The sequence below is a fragment of the Lucilia sericata genome, unplaced genomic scaffold (genome assembly GCF_015586225.1).
Source record: "Lucilia sericata isolate MDLA Ls3-8-SP2 unplaced genomic scaffold, ASM1558622v1 Contig000271F_arrow, whole genome shotgun sequence".
NCBI classification, from domain to species: domain Eukaryota; kingdom Metazoa; phylum Arthropoda; class Insecta; order Diptera; family Calliphoridae; genus Lucilia; species Lucilia sericata.
Genome location: NW_023994296.1, coordinates 239,031 through 256,931, shown reverse-complemented (window position 1 = coordinate 256,931; position 17,901 = coordinate 239,031). Strand labels below are relative to the sequence as shown.

Here is a 17,901-nt window from a genome sequence, read left to right as displayed (position 1 = left end):
AAATATTTGCACATTTTGTGTCAAAGATTGGTTTAATCTTTGATATACCCACAGATTTGTCTATGGAGGATTTTCAATCTTCAATAATTTCAGAAGTACCAATATTAAAGTGCATAAGAGTCGAGAGAAAGGATCCTGAAGACCGAGAATTAAAAATACCAACAGGCAGAGTAAAGATATTTTTTGATGGCCTTGAAATACCAAAGGAAATTTCGTACGATTACACTAAAATAAAAGTAAAGCATTACATTTCTTTTGCACAATGTTACCGTTGTTACCGCTTTAATCACTTTGCGCAACATTGTAAACAGCAGATGGAAGTTTGTAGAAATTGTTTCAATAAACACGAACAGGCTCAGTCTTGTGGTCAAATGATGTGCACTAATTGTAAAAATGATCATCACCCTACTTCAAAATCATGTCCGGCAAGAATTAAGGCCTATACTATAAAGAAAATTATGACTTTGGAAAATCTCTCAATTAATGAGGCAAGAACAAAATATTCTGGTGCTTTTGGAAACCGTTTTGCTGTTCTTGATGATGAAGTTTAACTCCTAAGTCCAATTCAAATATTATCAACAATAGTAAAGAGGCTGCTAAGACCATACACAGTATAATGTCATATTCTGGAATAGTTCGCAGAAACCCTAACCGTGAAAAAGAGGCTGATTTTTTGACCAAGGATTCTAATTATGTTAATAATAAACCCAATACAAATTTCAATAATCCACACAAAACTTCAAGTGTAGAAAAACTTGCTAGCCAACTAAACGTCGATACAGCTCGATCGGAATCCGGTAAATTATTATCCGATATAAATTCAAAATTAGATGGCTTTTTAGCCGGATGGGAAAATTATAACTTAAGTTTTGATCAGAAAGAATTTTTAAGAGGTCTCCAGAATCAAATTATCGACAGCTTAGGATCTAAAGAGGTCACACCGTAGGTGTTACCTCCTTTTTATATTTTGATAACGAGTACATATATGAAGATTTTACAATTTAATATACAGAGTTTGAGAAAGCCTGGCAATAGGGAAACACTGGAGTTACTTCTTGATAATTATGACTTTTCATTCTGTATGCTATGTGAAACATGGCTAATAGATAACTCAAGTACAAGTATGGCTAATTATAATTTCGTTTGCAAAAATCGACCTGACGGCTATGGAGGTGTAGGCATTTACATAAAAAGGAACATCAAGTATAAAATTTTGAACTTTTCAACGAATATGGATGTAATTGGTATATCAACATTGAATTTAAAGAAAAACATCAACTTAGTATCCGTTTATATACCACCGAATATGTCAAATGTTTTTAAGATTGAGCTTGAGAAGATTTTTTTACATTTTGACAACACAGCGACTCCTACCTTTATATGTGGGGATTATAACGCAAAATCTACAACATGAGGCTGCCAGATGACTGACAGCAAAGGCCAAATTTTAGAGAATATATCATCAGATTATGGTTTCTCGTCTATCAATGACGGCCATTCAACTTATATATGTAACGATTGCGAATCAGCTATTGACGTTTCTTTTGCAAAATGCATTCCACCTATAATTACTTCATCAAGTTTCAAATGAGAACTGTAAATTATTTCAATTCGCCGACGACTTCTTTTTGGTTGTTTATGCAGATACTTTTCAGGAGGCGAAGAATCTTCTGCACGACAAAATATCGGAATTTACGGAAATTTGTGCCAATATTGACCAACGTTTGAATCATAATAAAACTAACATCATGTGTTTTAACACATACAACACACGTCTTGACATCACAGTCGACAATATTAGCTTGAATCAAGTCAATGAGTTGAAATATTTAGGGAGAATTATTTCTTCCAAAAACTCAATAAAACCTCACGTTGATTACATCGTTGCTAAACACAATAGGACTTGTAACTTTCTGAACATTTTAAGTGGATGCAGGTTTGTAATACATCCCAGAAGGGCTCTACAATTTTTCAAAGCATACAGTCGGTCTAAACTTGAATATGCAGCATCTTCATTTGCAAATTTATCAACATATGCTTCAAATAAAATTAAAACTACTATTAACTCTAGCCTAAGGAGATGTTTAGGATTAATTCGCTCTACTCCAGTGCATTTAATATATCACCTTGCCGGAGAACTACCACCCGAATATAGAATACAACTTTCCACAGCCAAGGAATTGGCTAAGGTATTTGCATTTGGCTTACCGGCAGTCCAAATATTTGATGGAGACAACATTCCACATTTTAATACCAGTTACACTGCAATCTTTCGTATATATGGTCATATATTTAAAAGAATCCAGCCACTTCAAAGTATTCGTTTGAATTCATCGAAAATATCGTTTTATGAGGACTTTTACAATGGATTACCTAAATCAGCTTCTAATACAAACCTACTTTTTTCCGAAAAGACAAATAATCTTAAAATTGAAAACTTCGAAATTTTATTCACTGATGGTTCTGTGGGGGATTGCACATCTGGAGCGGCTTACGTTCACATGGGTACTGGAAGGACAAATAGCTACTACACTGACTTTAAACTTTCGTCTATGTATGCCGAATTGCTGGCTATTGAAAAAGCTATTGAATTCTCTGCTGAGATGAACTTTACTAAACTAGCCATTTTAACGGATAGCAAAAGTGGAATTCTTGCTTTGAAGAAGGACTACTCAGAAAACTATTTCATTCACAATATTTTACGTTTGATAAATAACAGCAATATTGAAAAAGTAGAATTTCACTATATTCCTGGACATTCCAACATTATTTACAATGACTTAGCTGATGATGCGGCGAAAAATGCTCATGAAGTAGGAAATTTCGTTGATACTAAATATCCATTAAAGGACGCAATCAACATGATCGAGAATGATCTAATTTCCAAATGGTATGATGACTACAAAAACAGAAAACTCTCGAAAGGCAAAGACTATGGCCGGATTTTTCCGCAGGTGTCAAAACGAGCATGGTTTTCTGATAAGAACATTTTTTTTAAGCCCTTGGAAATTAAACAAATAAACAGACTATTAACTGGTCACTCGTTTTGTAAAAGTACCCTGGCGAAAATGAAAGTTTTTGCTGACGATTTGTGTGAAGAATGCAACAGTCCTGAAGATAATTCTCATATAATTTTCCACTGCACAAAATTTGATATCCAGAGACGGAAATACCCAAATATCCTGAAATATGACAGCATTGTCGATTTTTTTGTTGCTGAAAAATCTTCTTCATATGCAGAACTAATTAATTTTCTAAATGATATCGAACTCAATATTTAATGAATATTTGACATTTGATTTATCATATAATTGGTGATGGCAGTTTGTCGCACAGGGTATACAGAGGCGTCACGAGCAAAAAACTATTTCCCTCTCTTTCGCACAAAACGAATTCAATAATTTTTTTTAGCTGTATTTTATATACCTCTTCTCACCAAACAATTTCAAAATCAAACAAAAGCTGATTTTAGACTTTTTTAAATGTCAAAAGTGACACCTTTGTGGTTTGTCGTATGACAGCCAAATAATTATCTAGTGCAGGCAGAGATACAAGCCGATGCAAAATGATCGGCGGCGGCGGCGCAACCATTTTAGGTCGGCGGCGGCGGCTTATTATAGAAAATATCGGCGGCGGCTAAATTGTCGGCTCAATTCAACTTTTTCTTCAGAAATTGACCTTATAAGCGTTTATTATATTGAAAAATCTCTGTATAATAGTCTTTTATATAGAAACATGTCTCTATATAAGATTTTTCTGCAGAAAATGGACTTTATTGTACTAGTTATCACTATTTTAATATTAGCACAATATTGTGTGGCAACTCTTTTCAATTTGCCATAAAAATTTAAAATAGTGGCAACTCTGTTCAAATTGGTGAAATTATTTTCTGAAAGACATGTGCGATTCCAATCTTTATCAGCGGCTACGTTTAAGCCGGCTTAGCTTTTGAGCCGAAAGAATTCGGCGGCCGCGCGGCTTGCAAAATATTACCGGCGGCCAGCCGCCGCCGATTTGAGCCGTCTCGGCTTGTATCTCTGAGTGCAGGTCGCTAGAACCTCCATATGTTTTTTTTCGAGTTATCGAAATGCGTGTGGAGTAATCGTAAATACAAAAAAAAAATAATAATATACAAAACACCCTGTTTATTTATTATTATAAATAAAAAGTGCACGTGTTAGGACGCAACAAAATTCTAATTTCTTGTGTGAATATTTTAAAAGAAACTTTAAAAACATGTATTTAATGTACACTTTAAATGAAAATGGCGAACGTGTCTATACTTTGAAGGTAACATTTTTATCATAATACGTAGAAACTCCCAAAACTTAATTCTATTCCGTTTTTCAGAAACGCACCGAGGATGGCCGTCCTACAATTTCAGCTCATCCTGCCCACTTTTCGCCAGAAGATAAATACTCCAGACAACGCCTTACAATCAAAAAACGTTTCGGTTTACTTTTGACACAAAAACCTGAACCCGTTTATTAAACCCTCCCACCATGAGTGTGATTTTCCTATAGTTTGTAGTGTTTAACATGTAAGGCTTTTTATAGTACTTTTCAACAATAAATTACAATGATTTATTAATTAACTAAACAATTAAATAGACTTTATTTTATTTAAACCTTAAAAACGTCTATTAAGACCGGCAGTATAATCGTAAAGTTGGGTATTCTTAAATTCTCCTTTCATATCAAGCACATAGAACAGTGAACGATTACGCACCTTCAAGGGTAAAAGCACTTCGGCCATTTCTCTAGGCTGTTGGGCGGATATACTCTTTAGAGGTACTGTCATTATGCGATTATGGCCAAAGGGGCCATAAGTTACTAGAGTAACATCTCGTCCACCTTTACGCAATATTAAGAAACGCACAGAGCGCAAAGTAAACATCCAAACGGCTGCCAAAATACCATAGCCTAAAAGGAAAAGGACTTGATTAGTATGGAGTTTTGTAATTGAGTTGTTTTTATATACCTATTAGAAAACTCATGGCCGTAATGCCATTGCGATATTTATTTTCCCCTAAATTTATGCGTTCAAACCATCTCAACTCTACGCCTTCTTTTTGCTCCACCGGCGCATCTCTCAGTGTGGTAAAGGCAAAATGAGATAAATACGTCCAAAACACAAATTGACATATACCAAATATATTTAATGTCTTAAAAAATCCCGGATTTTCATATTTGTATAGTATTACATCTTTGGTAACATTGGTGTTTATGTCATACGCTCTAGTGCATAAGTTGGAACGCTGTAGACCGTTAAAAGATTTGGTGACTGGTGGTTGGTGTCTAAACACTCTAGTATTCAATGTCAAGGCCTCCTTTAGACTTTGGGCCAGTGGTTGGCGGCTTAAAAGGCGTATAGGTGTTGTTTTATTGCAAACATTTTTACTTGGATTTGCAAGTAATCTTAGTAAATTGCTCATTCTGTTATTTTATATTATTATTTTTTTAAACATAACCTTAAAGTAACAGCTGTCCTGTTATGTTCAGCTGTTTGCTATAAATATAGAGTTACCAATACTTCAGGTGGCAAAATAGCACATAGTTGCAATTAAATGTAGTAGAAAATTGCGCCTAATTAAAGGAAATTTAAATTTTGGACTTTTTCTTTCTAAAATGCTCTCTAAAGGTACTTATAGTAAAGCGACATGGCCAAACGGTAAGTTTTTTAATTGTCTTAGTGAAAAAAAACTCAAATGTATATATAAGGCGCTCAACAGAATAAAATATAAACATTGTTATCCTGTTTTTAATATTTTACTATTGATAAATATCTCCTAAATTTTTAAATAATAAATCCAAACATCATAGCCACTATGAGCAATATGGCAATATTTTGTTCATTGTTTACAAACAAAAACTTAACAAAAAAAACAACAACAACAAAACTTAAAAGTATTTTATAGCATGATTTAAATTTTTAAAATCTTTTATTGTTTGATTTCATGTTTAACGTTTACGTTTTATTATTTCTCTAGAGCAAATAAAATACACCATCGAAAACGTTAAAAGTTGTTCCTTTTTATTAAAAAACATTTAGAATGGACAAACAAACCGATAAATTATGGAAAAAAACCATACGGGATCAACAAAAACGTATTAAGCCAGGAGAGTGTCAAAAATACATACGCCTTGTGGTAGATTCCCACATATTATCGGCACCCTATGGACGGGAATTTATAGCTGAACTTAATCGTGCCACGGGAGAACTAAAATATGACATTAGAACGTTACCCATAAAGGAGTCTATAATATGGGAACGCAGCATGGGTCAATTGGCTCTAAAACCCAATGAAGTCAATGCCTTAAGTGAGGTATGGCAAAAAGAAGATCAGGTTGTGAAAATCTTAACTCAGCCTGAACTAGTACAAATGATAAACAGCTCTACTTTACACACATTAGCCGAAAGTTTTAAAAAACACTATGAGAAAAAACAACATATTGTCTTGTTTTTACGTTCGTCTGAAAAACAATCCACAGCCATCTCTACGGCTCTAATAGAACTGCAAATACTGCATCAGTTAAAGGTATTACAAGTCCAACCCTCTATCAGGGAATTATTGCTGCAGCTAAAACGTTTAACAAAATCCATAGCTGAGGTTCCGTATAAAAAACAAAAGTCGGAAATATTGTCCACTTTTAAGAAATTTCTAGCCAATGACAAGAAACAGTGTGTTCGTGTAGAGGGCACTAATGGTTTTGGTCGCTTATGGCAGCAACATTTAAATCGTTTGCCTCTGGTCACGCTAGAAGTGGCCGAAACCATTATAGATAAATATTCTTGCCCGAAAAAACTTTTAGATGATCTCAAAAATAATGCAGATGCTGTTAAGGAAATATCCGATTTGAAAATTAAACGTTCCGGCCCAGTAGCTATGCAAACCGATCGACGTATTGGTAATGTATTGTCCTATAAACTGTATATGCTTTATAATTCCAAGGATCCAAATACGTTAATTTAATTTATTACAAAATAAAAATATGTAGTATGTATATTTACTTGAATAAAAATCAGTTTTACTATTTTATTTCTTGCGAAATAGCTTTGGTTTTTCTAAGATTCATTAATAAATTGTTGTACTCTAAAGCAATATGTATGTTTAGAAGGGTTTTATTGTTAGTGTTTCTAATTGCAAAATGGACTTACTAAATTATTTTCAAATATAGAATTTTTGGAAATACTCCATAAAATTCTAGAAAAAATTCACAATAAACCGAATGAAAGAACATGAAACACATTCAGAGATTCTCCTAAAAATTATATCTTAAAAACTTGAAATTGACATCAAAGTAATCGATCTGCACAGAAAACTCTTTTACTACAGAAAGATCCAACTGCATTAGCTAAGATGGTCATGTATGATTTGAATCGTTCCGGAGAAAAGTTTTACTTGTTGCCCAAACGATTATGATTCGCAGCTACTTGTTATTGAAATAAGATCCACAAATATCTTGAATTGATTAAATATGTATTATTTTATTATTATAATTATTGTTATTATTATTTTTATAATTTTGTATATGATAATTAGATGCAAATTATTAAGCTAATGTTTACATACTACTTAAATAATAGAAATATTTTTTATACATACAGTATAGTATATAAGAAAATTTAAGAATAAATTTATAATTTACAATGAATACTACGAAATAACATTTGAAATAATAAAAAAATTAACGAAAGAATTAATTTTAAAAATATCTTTAGCATTTACACAGTCATTTAAAAAATTGAGTAGGTGTGTGTATACAACTTTACAATGTGGCCAGAATGCGTGTGAAGCCCAAACACGCCGATACTATGGTTTGTCCTACACCCCAAACCATGGCATATATTGGAGACATGGGTAAACTAGAGGCACGATGTACAAAAGCAATAACTGCACTACTAATAATACCGCTTAGAGCCGGAGACAAGAACCCCATAACTAAGATCAATATAGAAAAGAAACGTCCAAATTTATGCTTGCGTAGCGTTACAAATGCTACCAGTGCGGCACAGGTGTGTATGAATATCGAGGAAAACAAGGCCCACAGAAATATGTGATACCACATTTCCCTAAAATTGTCCAGTCTACTTTGTGAACGTAGACCCATAACATCGGCGATGGTGTCCAGCTCTTCGCTATCATCGGACGACATTACAAAAGAGGCAAATGTATGCGATTGGCCTGAAGTGGAGGCAGAAGAGAAAAATAGTGACAACAGTTTGGCGGTTAGGGGTGATGACGAGGAGGACGGGGACGAGGTGAGAGATGTAACAGCTATAAGACTGAGTGTAGGAGCTTTTAAAAGTTGACGTAGAATGTTGATGCTGTCTTGATTATTATTGTTGTTTTTGTTATATTATTTTTGAGTTGACCTGTTTTCTACGGGTTATCACAATTAACAATATGTTTAAGTTTTACTTTCAGCTAAATCAGTTTCCTCTTTTCTAGCACTAATTTTCAAATCAAATTTCTAGGCTTCTGCTAAAGTGTGAGTAATAGTGCAACGTTCTACTAGTTTTTGTGAAATGTTTATTAGTATTGTAGTTTTGATAAGCGGCAGTATGTTTCCATAGACGCTGAAACATCTGAATCTTACAAATTGACTTTTGCATTATTGGAAAGATCTGCAAAATGAAACAAAGAAAAAAATATATTAAAAAATAATACGATGTTATTGAGCGAAGCATACATACCCTCAGTTTGTTCTTATTTTATTTATCGTTTTGCATTTTATATGCAACATATTTTATTTTCTTATTTCGTGTTCGATTTAATTTGTGTTGATATTGCTTTTGTGTTTCCAATTAGATTTTTATTATTATTCTTATTGTAAATTAGTTAAATTACATTTTTTAATTCAATTTGACACTGAAAAGTTACGCCTTAATATTTATTTTAGATTTTGTTTAAGTATTATTTTCTATATATGTAATCACTGTATCATTTAATGCTCCCCTTAATGTGATCAATTTTTATTATTTCTTTGCTTTAAGTTAATTTATTTTTTCCACTAAAATAAGGCAAAATTTCTTGTTTTTTACAAAAACATAATTTTTGCTTTTTCCCATAAATTACACTCAGCCATAGTTGCCAGATGATTTGGGGGCAAAATCGTCAAATTTCGCGAAAAAAAATCGTCAAAACTATTTTGCGCGGCTAATAAAACATATTTGGTGGTATTTCTACTGAATTTTTTGTTCATTATTTTAACTATCGAAGCATTTTTATCAATTTCGATTGATTTTAGTTGTTATTATCTACTCAATTTGACAAATTTGTGTACTTTAAAATTCGTTAGGTATATTGAGTTCTTGTAAACTATTTGAGAATTTTTTCATAACAATGTTTAATAAAAAAAAACAATATTCTACTTCTTCCCAAAACCAATTTTTCTAGATTCAACGCACTACAACGCTAAAAACGTAAAATATGCTCTAAAAACTTGAAATGAGCCTTAAATATGCTATTAAAATCAAATCATGCATAATCATATAAATGATTATGAATGATTTGGAAAAATTTAAAACGTAAAATATGCTCTAAAAACTTGAAATGATCCTTAAATATGCATGATTAGCAAAAATTTTAGCTAACAAATAGATGCCAAAATTCTTTAATTGTTTTGAAACTTCTCGACGCACCATAAAAACATGCATTTGCATATTTAGGATTCCCTGATTAAATTTTTTAATTTGATTAACATTAATTAATTTTATTCTTAGAATATTCTAAATATGTTTCGATTTTCCATTTAAAAAAATCGTCAAATTCGTAAAATCGTTATGGGTAATTTTTGACACTGAAACAGGATAAATCATCAAATCTGGCAACAAAGCACTCAGCTGCAAAGACCTGTGCCGATCGAAATTAACGATGTTGGCGGCTGACACCAAAAGTTATTACGGCAGCTTTAAATTATCTAAAACAACAAAAAAATGCTTAAAAAGAAAACTTTAAATTGAAAAATTTTAAGTATTAATGAAACTTTTATTCGAACTATACAAATATGGTGGATATTTTCGAGATATTTTAAAAAGAAATATTCTAAGCGGCCACCGCTTTTAATTTTTCTCGACAGCTAGGTTTAGACGGCTTTCAGCCGAATCGACTTTGGTGTCCGCTCAGCTGTTTGTATCAGAAATGAGAAAGAAGAGGGGGTTGCCAGATAGGCAGTACACAAAATACACTTGAAAAAAAATAAAGTAACTTTTATCTTCATGACACAATAGAGAAATTACAAAAATAAAATTTTATTTTCTAAACGGTTAGTCCGATTATTATATGTGAAAAATTTATAAATATGTATCTCAATTTTGTTTTTGTGTTTTTTTAAATAATTTTATGCTTTTAAGTGGTTTTAAAATCGCTCACTATGACATAAAAATCGCAAAATTACCACCACTGTACGAATATAAAAATTAAAGCGAATTTGCAAAAACTGCTAACTGCGGCAAAGTTGATTATTGAATTAGAACGGTAAAATGTCAAACTACTCCTATAAAAAAGATTCATCTTAACGCTGATATGTCAAACTCCTTACAAATCAAAATATAAATTTGTCCTTGCTGTCATCTCATTTGATTAGCCCTGCTTCAAATTTTGTTATTTATTTCTGATTTGTAAAAGGAAAACACGAAGAAAATTTAAATGCTACTTAAATATTTAGCCAACAAAGCATAGATAACAATAAAAAAAAACAAAATAAATATAATATAATAATGATTAAAGCTATTCTAGTATTTAATAATCATGGCAAACCACGCCTTTCCAAGTTCTATCAATATTTTGTAAGTGAAATTTTTCATTCACTTTATTGATTTTCTTTGATCATGATTTGAGTTTCATTTTTGGTTTTCTCCACAGAATGAAGACATGCAACAGCAGATAATTAAAGAAACATTCCAATTGGTATCCAAGCGTGATGATAATGTTTGCAATTTTCTAGAGGGAGGCAGGTGAGTGGAATCGCTTTGAAATGCATTTAACGAAACATATTTCTACTAATCTTTCCTTATTTACAGTTTAATTGGTGGTTCGGATTACAAACTTATCTATCGACATTATGCCACCTTGTATTTCGTGTTTTGTGTGGATTCCTCAGAAAGTGAATTGGGTATTTTGGATTTGATACAAGTTTTTGTGGAGACACTTGACAAGTGTTTTGAAAATGTATGTGAACTCGATTTGATCTTCCATGCTGATGCAGTGCATCACATACTGTCAGAACTGGTAATGGGTGGCATGGTTCTACAGACAAATATGGCTGATATTATGGCACGTATCGAAGAACAAAATAAACTTGTCAAAGCGGAAGCGGGTATTTCGGCTGCTCCAGCTAGAGCTGTGAGTGCGGTGAAAAGCATGAACATTCCACAACAGATTAAAGATATTAAACTGCCCGATTTGCCACAAGCCATTAAAGACTTAAAGTTCTGACCAGGGCAAAGCTCGAATTCAGCCATTGTAGATAATTTTGTGTTACAACGTCTCACTTCTCCCTCAACCATAAATCCCACATCGGCTTTTAGTTCTTTTGCGGCGTATGCCTTCAACAATTCGGGCAGTACTAGCGGTTATAATCATAATTCTTTAACACTAAATAACAAAAATGTCTACGCCTCCTCCGTATCTCAATTTCTCAATCAAAGTATCTATGAACCCATAGAAGATGATAACTATTCTCCACATATTTCCACAACATTTCCTAATGCCGAGACAATTGCTTCTGCTTTCAATTATGACTATTACCAGTCTCAAACTTGCATGGATCCCGAAACCTGCAATTCCTTCGAATCCAATAACATATTGTATCAGCAGGAGAAAAGTGTTGCCAAAAATTTAGCCGATGTCGCCGAAGCCCACGAACAGAGCATGAAATTATTTCGAGAATCCTTTGATCTGGATGCAGCCAGACAACCTTTAGATACGGAAGCAAAGAAAAAACATAAAAAATCAAAACGTTATAATAATCATTAAATATAAATGATTGAAAACCAAACAACCGCATACAAAAAGAAATGTTGAGAAACAAAATGTCGATGTTGTGGTCCTCACAGTTTACAATTTAGTTTAAAAAACGTCCTATAAACTCTACTTATTATCTATTTTAAAGAAATGTATATTTTTATTCTAAAAAATAAAAATCGTCTATTAAGTTTACTACATGAATTTATGGATGACTACAGAAACTCTCAGTAAGTTATCTGAAATGTTTGTGAAGTTCAGGAATAACTTTTTGCTTGAATTTTGAATTAACTAGGAGTGAACCTTTAGAATCCAAGAAAGAAAAATTGGGGAACCTTCAATGATAGGGTTCAGAGTGGGTTGGCACAACAGGCCATAGATAATTTGTTGACGACTGATTTGGGGGATGCTGTTAAAAACTTTACAAATCTCTTAAAGGACAGCAAAGAGCAAGGCTGCTTTCCTAGGCGCGAACAATCTTAATGGCAGACTAAGGAACTCAAAATTCAAAAATCTCGACAGAATAAGCAATTGGATGGAACAATTATAGAGTTTATAGGAACAATTATAGAATTATAGAGCAGATTTCAAAAGGGCAAAACAGATTTCATGGACGCAGGATTTTGAATTACTTGACAGTGTCAATTAGTTATCGAGATTCTGACGGATTTTATTCAAAAAGTCTTAGGGTTTATTCAAAGAAACAACAGCTCATAGACGAAGTCTAGCTCTAGAACTTAATTTTACTTATGAGAACACATTTTACGGGTTATTTGGTAATTGAAGATGTGGCTGATGACCAATAGAACCTCGAGTCTGTGTCACGAAGTCATATCACCTACATAGAGGAAATAGTTAGAAGTGAAAAACTAGTACTGTTCCATCCCTGAACAGGCTTCTGTCTATTGAAATGAATAAAATGAAATCACCGCGTATCTATCTATCTATCTATCTATCTATCTATCTATCAATCTATCAATCTATCAATCTATCTATCTATCTATCTATCTATCTATCTATCTATCTATCTATCTATCTATCTATCTATCTATCTATCTATCTATCTATCTATCTATCTATCTATCTATCTATCTATCTATCTATCTACCTATCTATCTATCTATCTATCTATCTATCTATCTATCTATCTATCTATCTATCTATCTATCTATCTATCTATCTATCTATCTATCTATCTATCTATCTATCTATCTATCTATCTACTATCTATCTATCTATCTATCTATCCTATCTATCTATCCTATCTATCTATCTATCTATCTATCATCTATCTATCTATCTATATCTATCTATCTATTGTTTAATCAAATCAAGTCTCAATAAACTAAACTATCTATCTATCTATCTATCTATCTATCTATCTATCTATCTATCTATCTATCTATCTATCTATCTATCTATCTATCTATCTATCTATCTATCTATCTATCTATCTATCTATCTATCTATATATCTATATATATCTATCTATCTATCTATCTATCTATCTATCTATCTATCTACCTATCTATCTACCTATCTATCTATCTATCTATCTATCTATCTATCTATCTATCTATCTATCTATCTATCTACCTACCTATATATTTATAATGAGAAAGTAGTGCATAATGTTCTAGAACTCCATCCGAAAGAACTGGTTGTTACAACCAGATATGGTGAAAAGGGTTTACACATCAATTGTTAAGCCCATTCTTACAAAAGAGTTTTCCATGTTCCCTAGTTATTAAGGGCCGTTAGCAGTTTAAGAAACGATATGCACTTACATACATACATATTTTTTTATTTGTAATAAATCAAATAAACTTAAGAAATAGAAAACTAAAACAGCCACTCCCATCTTTAAAAGAAATTTCAACAACGCCCAACAGTAACATGAGTTCATAAAGCAGCACTATGGCACTGAAAACGAAATAAAAATTGTATAAAAAAAACATACAAACATAAAACAGGAAAAAGGTGTGGCAGGCAGCGCAGTTAGCAGAACAGGGCAAACAAAACGACTAACAAACGACCCTTCACCACACACAAAACTAAACCCTGAATGTTTTCTTCATAACATAAATGTGTGGTTTTTGTTGCTGTAGTCGATAGGCTATAGTGGCAGTTTGTAATCCAGTTTAGAATGTTTTGAATGATTCAAAAGAACAAACATTTAGGTAGATACATATGTTTGTATGTTTCTCACTGAAAGCAAAAAGAATTGTATAAAATATTAAGGGAAAATAAGAAAAAATAGGCGTAACGTACTGTTACGTTCTTGATAAATTTGGCCGAAAAATTCCAATAAAGTAAAATATTGTTTTTGGTTGAAACCTACTGGTAACTGCCTCATACTTCAAAAATAAGTTGTTGTTAAGAAATAAAACTTGATTATTACAGTGGAATGTATTATGTTTGTAGGCTTTATTCAATACTATTATTACCTTTTTGCTGCCTTTTCCACTCCCACCCACACGCGATAACATTGAGAATGTCATAGTTTGTTAAAGTTTATATATAGATATGTACATATTTGTGCTTTTTGTTTGGGTTAACAGAAAATACATTTATTTCTTTTTTAAAGTAGGTGTTTAGTATAATTAAACCCCTGGTTTTTAATCTTAAAAAGTTAAATACTTTCCGTGTATGTTGAAGCTTACAGCTTTAATCGACAGACATATAAAATACTTCCAATTATAATTTTTCGTTTTAGTATTTATATATTTACAACAGATAATTATGAATATTAATATTATATATACATTAAAAATTAAGCTTAAAAATATACATTACATTCCAATAAATTATTTAATTTCATTAAAATAATTAATTTTTTTCAAAAACTTTTAAAACCCATTGCTGAGGCAACAAATCGGTCTACTATTTTTTAAAACTTTACACTTTTAGTTTTAAGTTTAAAACCCAATTTATGTTCTTTATTCCAGTTACCGCAAATTTAAACAATTGTTTAGAACAAATTTTGAAATCTTAAGACTTTTAAAATGTATTACTTTTATAGGTAAACCTGAGCTTTCAACTTTATTTGCAACAAAATTATAAGATTCAAGTTTTGTAGACACTGCTTTAAAGGCTGGTTTGTATACTGAATTCAAATCAAAATCTTTATTGGCATATTGCTGTTTTTAAGTTAAAATTGCTTATTTGAAACAGAGTTTAGAAAGAATGAATTCACCCAAATGTTCGTTTCGGCATGAAATATTTGAATGTATCATTCCTTAAAATAATTTTCTGGTAAATTATTCAGAAGCAGTATCCTCTGGCTATACGGAAGCTGACACTAGTGTAATGTGCTTTAAGTAACATATTGAATTTCGAATTGAATGTATTTCAGTAAAGTTTCCATGAATTTAGTCTTAAGAAAAATTTCGGAATCTTTAAATCTCATATTTTAGTGTGAAATCTTACAATTTGTATCTCTCGATTAGTGATGCTTCCTAGCCAATCATCTTACTCGAAAATGTGTGTTCATGTGTTTTTTCAAATGATCACTACGCATAAAACGTTTGTCACATTCGTTACAAGCAAATGGTTTCTCGCCGGTATGTGTACGCATATGGCGATTGAGATCATCTTGGCGTTTGAAATTTTTTGTACAATGACAGCAAGGAAATGGTCTTGTCGGATCATAAACACTATCCGACAAGCGATTGTTTACTGTGGGTTTAACAAGAGATGTTGTAGCTTTTACTGCTGGTGATACTGCTGCTGCTACTGGTATTGTGGAGGTATTTTGTAATAATGGTGGTAAATTGGCTTCTGGCATAATGGCATCATCATCGGGTTCATCATTGGCATGTGTAGAACTTGTTGTTATTGCACTACTCTGTGTTTCATCTAATGGTTCATGTTTTACGACTATTTCGGCTTTCTTTTCTGTATTCAACACTAAAGGCTGCGCGGGAGGTTGTGTTGGTACGGGGCTTTTATTTATTTCCTGTGGCGGCAAGGCTATTTTATATTCCTCATTATTTTCGGGTTTCTCTAGTTTTATTTTCAATACACCTAATTGGGGGACTTCTACAGGTTTTGTTGTTATTGTAACAGGCTTTGCAATTGGTTCTGGTGTTTTATCTTTAGGCCCGGTTGTGTTAGTAGGGGATTTTTGTGTAGTTTTATCCAATTTCATTCTTTTCGAACTGTTATTGGCTGCTAATTGTTTAGAATGCGTTGCCAAATGCTTGGTTAAATGGTCACTGCGCGAAAATTTCTTAGTACATTGTGCACACTCGAATGGCTTTTCACCCGTGTGCGTTCTAATGTGACGATTAAGTTCGTCGGAGCGTGTAAATCCTTTACCGCAACCGGGCTCCTTGCACACGAATGGCTTAATGCCCGTATGCCATGTTAGATGAGACCTTAAATGGGAACTTTTGCCATAGCTTTTTGTGCAATTCTCATAGGGACAGGCGTAACGTCGTTTGTTATCGATGGTCACCCCATTGGGTGAAGCTATTAGCTTACTGGTAGGCCTGAGTCTTATTTTTGGCGTTTTATCAATATTATTTGGAGATGTCATATGAGAATTGCTATTTACCTCACCCTCCTCGTCGGGATGCCTATCATCAATATCTACCGGTGGTTCTGATTTGATATGAACCTCCGAATGGAAAATACTATGGGAAATACTGTACATATTAAAGTTGTCATAACCATTCATGTCCACATCGTTTGGGTGGTTTGACTCATTTTGTGCAGACGGAATACCCCGCCTCTCATCATTATATCCACTCCCTTCTTCATATTCATCATCATCACTATTTGTACGTAACACACCCTGTTCTATTTTTATTGAAACGCCACCAGCCTCTGACGTTGACGTTAACATTGTTGGTGTGGGCGTGTCACTTAAGGTAGCCATTTCAATTATCTGTAATTTAACAAAAAAATATAGTGTTTTTTAAGCAAAACTTTATATACAGCCATAGTTTTTATTAATTATATACAAAAGTTACCTTTACTTACTGCATTTAAAGTTTAATATTGAAAAGTTTTCGATAAACTAGGTATTTTTACGCCTTCGTTTTTTGATTTTTCAGTGGGCGTTCCCTGGGTTTTTTGCTAATTTACCAAGCTTTATACACAAAAAACATACACTATTGTTTCTAAATAATCCTGACAAGCGATTTCTTATATTGACAAATACTTGTTTATTAATTAATGTACGTGTTTTATACTTTAATGGAAATTATTATTTATAATTCCTTTTTCTTGTATCTTTAAGTAACTTTATCTGAATGTAAACATCCACTTTGCTCGACTGGTTTTTTATATCTGATGAATTATTTTTACAACTTCTTTTTGTGTTGTTAGTTCTCTTTTGTTGCTTTCATTCTTAGCAAAACACAGTAGCGATGACAGCAGCTGTCATAACTGAACAGTGTTGTTTATTTACAATTAAATTACACTGGCAAAAATTTGTTTGAAAATAAAGCGATTTTTATGTAATGAGTTGCACAGTAGGACAATTTTAAAATGTTTGCTTCGATTATTGAAAATGTAATTCTACATAAAAATCATCAGTCACCGCCTGGTCTTCATGGCAATATATACATTCAAAATTTTGTTCCTTTAAAATATTTTATATAATGTTAGCTTTCTATTGAACATAATTTTGTAAATTTTTGAACGCTTTAATGAAATTGAAAATTTAATATTCAAATACGGCGGCTTATTTATAAATTCCTTTCCCTCACATCACTGCGTTTTTCATAAAAATTATTTTCGTATTTTCAAAATTTTTTTGAAAAGTGTTTCAACGCAAGGTGAAGGGTTTTGCGAAATAAGAGGATTAATTTCAGTTATTTTTTCTTCCAACCAATAACAATTAAAAGACTTTACACATTTACAAGTATTTTTTTAAACAAATTACTAAAGGTATTTTTAGACTACAATACTGAGTATTAATACTT

The 17,901-nt window shown here is 32.3% G+C and overlaps 6 protein-coding genes across 8 annotated transcripts; 3 read left to right on the top strand and 3 right to left on the bottom strand.

Annotated features, from left to right (window-relative positions):
• Positions 1-4,024: 4,024 nt before the first annotated feature.
• On the top strand, positions 4,025-4,607 carry LOC119603053 (H/ACA ribonucleoprotein complex subunit 3). The gene is made up of 2 exons (XM_037954917.1): positions 4,025-4,290; positions 4,351-4,607. The coding sequence occupies exons 1-2, from the start codon at positions 4,237-4,239 to the stop codon at positions 4,489-4,491; spliced, it is 195 nt and encodes a 64-aa protein (XP_037810845.1). The 5' UTR covers positions 4,025-4,236; the 3' UTR covers positions 4,492-4,607.
• Positions 4,557-5,509, bottom strand: LOC119603052 (transmembrane protein 223). The gene is made up of 2 exons (XM_037954916.1): positions 4,981-5,509; positions 4,557-4,922 (listed from the first exon to the last, which is right to left on the bottom strand). The coding sequence occupies exons 1-2, from the start codon at positions 5,432-5,434 to the stop codon at positions 4,630-4,632; spliced, it is 747 nt and encodes a 248-aa protein (XP_037810844.1). The 5' UTR covers positions 5,435-5,509; the 3' UTR covers positions 4,557-4,629.
• A 138-nt stretch (positions 5,510-5,647) lies between these two features.
• Positions 5,648-7,117, top strand: LOC119603044 (crossover junction endonuclease EME1). Of its 2 annotated transcripts, none has more exons than XM_037954904.1 (2): positions 5,648-5,670; positions 5,990-7,117. In XM_037954904.1, the coding sequence occupies exon 2, from the start codon at positions 6,053-6,055 to the stop codon at positions 6,971-6,973; it is 921 nt and encodes a 306-aa protein (XP_037810832.1). In that variant the 5' UTR covers positions 5,648-5,670; positions 5,990-6,052; the 3' UTR covers positions 6,974-7,117. The 2 variants fall into 2 exon arrangements, with proteins under 2 accessions (XP_037810832.1, XP_037810833.1); XM_037954905.1 differs by lacking the exon at positions 5,648-5,670 and adding an exon at positions 5,889-5,906.
• Positions 7,118-7,534: 417 nt separating this feature from the next.
• Positions 7,535-9,099, bottom strand: LOC119603045 (transmembrane protein 170B). Its single transcript, XM_037954906.1, has 2 exons — positions 8,698-9,099; positions 7,535-8,628 (listed from the first exon to the last, which is right to left on the bottom strand). Exon 2 carries the CDS (start codon positions 8,154-8,156, stop codon positions 7,770-7,772), a length of 387 nt encoding a protein of 128 aa, XP_037810834.1. The 5' UTR covers positions 8,157-8,628; positions 8,698-9,099; the 3' UTR covers positions 7,535-7,769.
• A 1,389-nt stretch (positions 9,100-10,488) lies between these two features.
• LOC119603050 (AP-3 complex subunit sigma-2) lies at positions 10,489-12,163 on the top strand. Its single transcript, XM_037954914.1, has 3 exons — positions 10,489-10,791; positions 10,868-10,959; positions 11,026-12,163. The coding sequence occupies exons 1-3, from the start codon at positions 10,723-10,725 to the stop codon at positions 11,438-11,440; spliced, it is 576 nt and encodes a 191-aa protein (XP_037810842.1). The 5' UTR covers positions 10,489-10,722; the 3' UTR covers positions 11,441-12,163.
• Positions 12,164-14,493: 2,330 nt separating this feature from the next.
• Positions 14,494-17,287, bottom strand: LOC119603049 (zinc finger protein 236-like). 2 transcript variants are annotated; one of them, XM_037954913.1, is made up of 2 exons: positions 16,955-17,287; positions 14,494-16,859 (listed from the first exon to the last, which is right to left on the bottom strand). In XM_037954913.1, the coding sequence occupies exon 2, from the start codon at positions 16,848-16,850 to the stop codon at positions 15,435-15,437; it is 1,416 nt and encodes a 471-aa protein (XP_037810841.1). In that variant the 5' UTR covers positions 16,851-16,859; positions 16,955-17,287; the 3' UTR covers positions 14,494-15,434. The 2 variants fall into 2 exon arrangements, with proteins under 2 accessions (XP_037810841.1, XP_037810840.1); XM_037954912.1 differs by having other exon boundaries at positions 14,495-16,859; positions 16,945-17,287.
• Positions 17,288-17,901: the final 614 nt, after the last annotated feature.

Bases quoted from the DNA above. Each gene is read 5' to 3' on its own strand.
- LOC119603053 (XM_037954917.1), top strand. From the start codon at position 4,237: ATGTATTTAATGTACACTTTAAATGAAAATGGCGAACGTGTCTATACT. The intron at 4,291-4,350 runs GTAACATTTTTA...TCCGTTTTTCAG, and splicing joins AACGTGTCTATACTTTGAAG to AAACGCACCGAGGATGGCCG.
- LOC119603052 (XM_037954916.1), bottom strand. From the start codon at position 5,434: ATGAGCAATTTACTAAGATTACTTGCAAATCCAAGTAAAAATGTTTGC. The intron at 4,923-4,980 runs GTATATAAAAAC...TTTTCCTTTTAG, and splicing joins GGCCATGAGTTTTCTAATAG to GCTATGGTATTTTGGCAGCC.
- LOC119603044 (XM_037954904.1), top strand. From the start codon at position 6,053: ATGGACAAACAAACCGATAAATTATGGAAAAAAACCATACGGGATCAA.
- LOC119603045 (XM_037954906.1), bottom strand. From the start codon at position 8,156: ATGTCGTCCGATGATAGCGAAGAGCTGGACACCATCGCCGATGTTATG.
- LOC119603050 (XM_037954914.1), top strand. From the start codon at position 10,723: ATGATTAAAGCTATTCTAGTATTTAATAATCATGGCAAACCACGCCTT. The intron at 10,792-10,867 runs GTAAGTGAAATT...TTTTCTCCACAG, and splicing joins CCAAGTTCTATCAATATTTT to AATGAAGACATGCAACAGCA. The intron at 10,960-11,025 runs GTGAGTGGAATC...CCTTATTTACAG, and splicing joins AATTTTCTAGAGGGAGGCAG to TTTAATTGGTGGTTCGGATT.
- LOC119603049 (XM_037954913.1), bottom strand. From the start codon at position 16,850: ATGGCTACCTTAAGTGACACGCCCACACCAACAATGTTAACGTCAACG.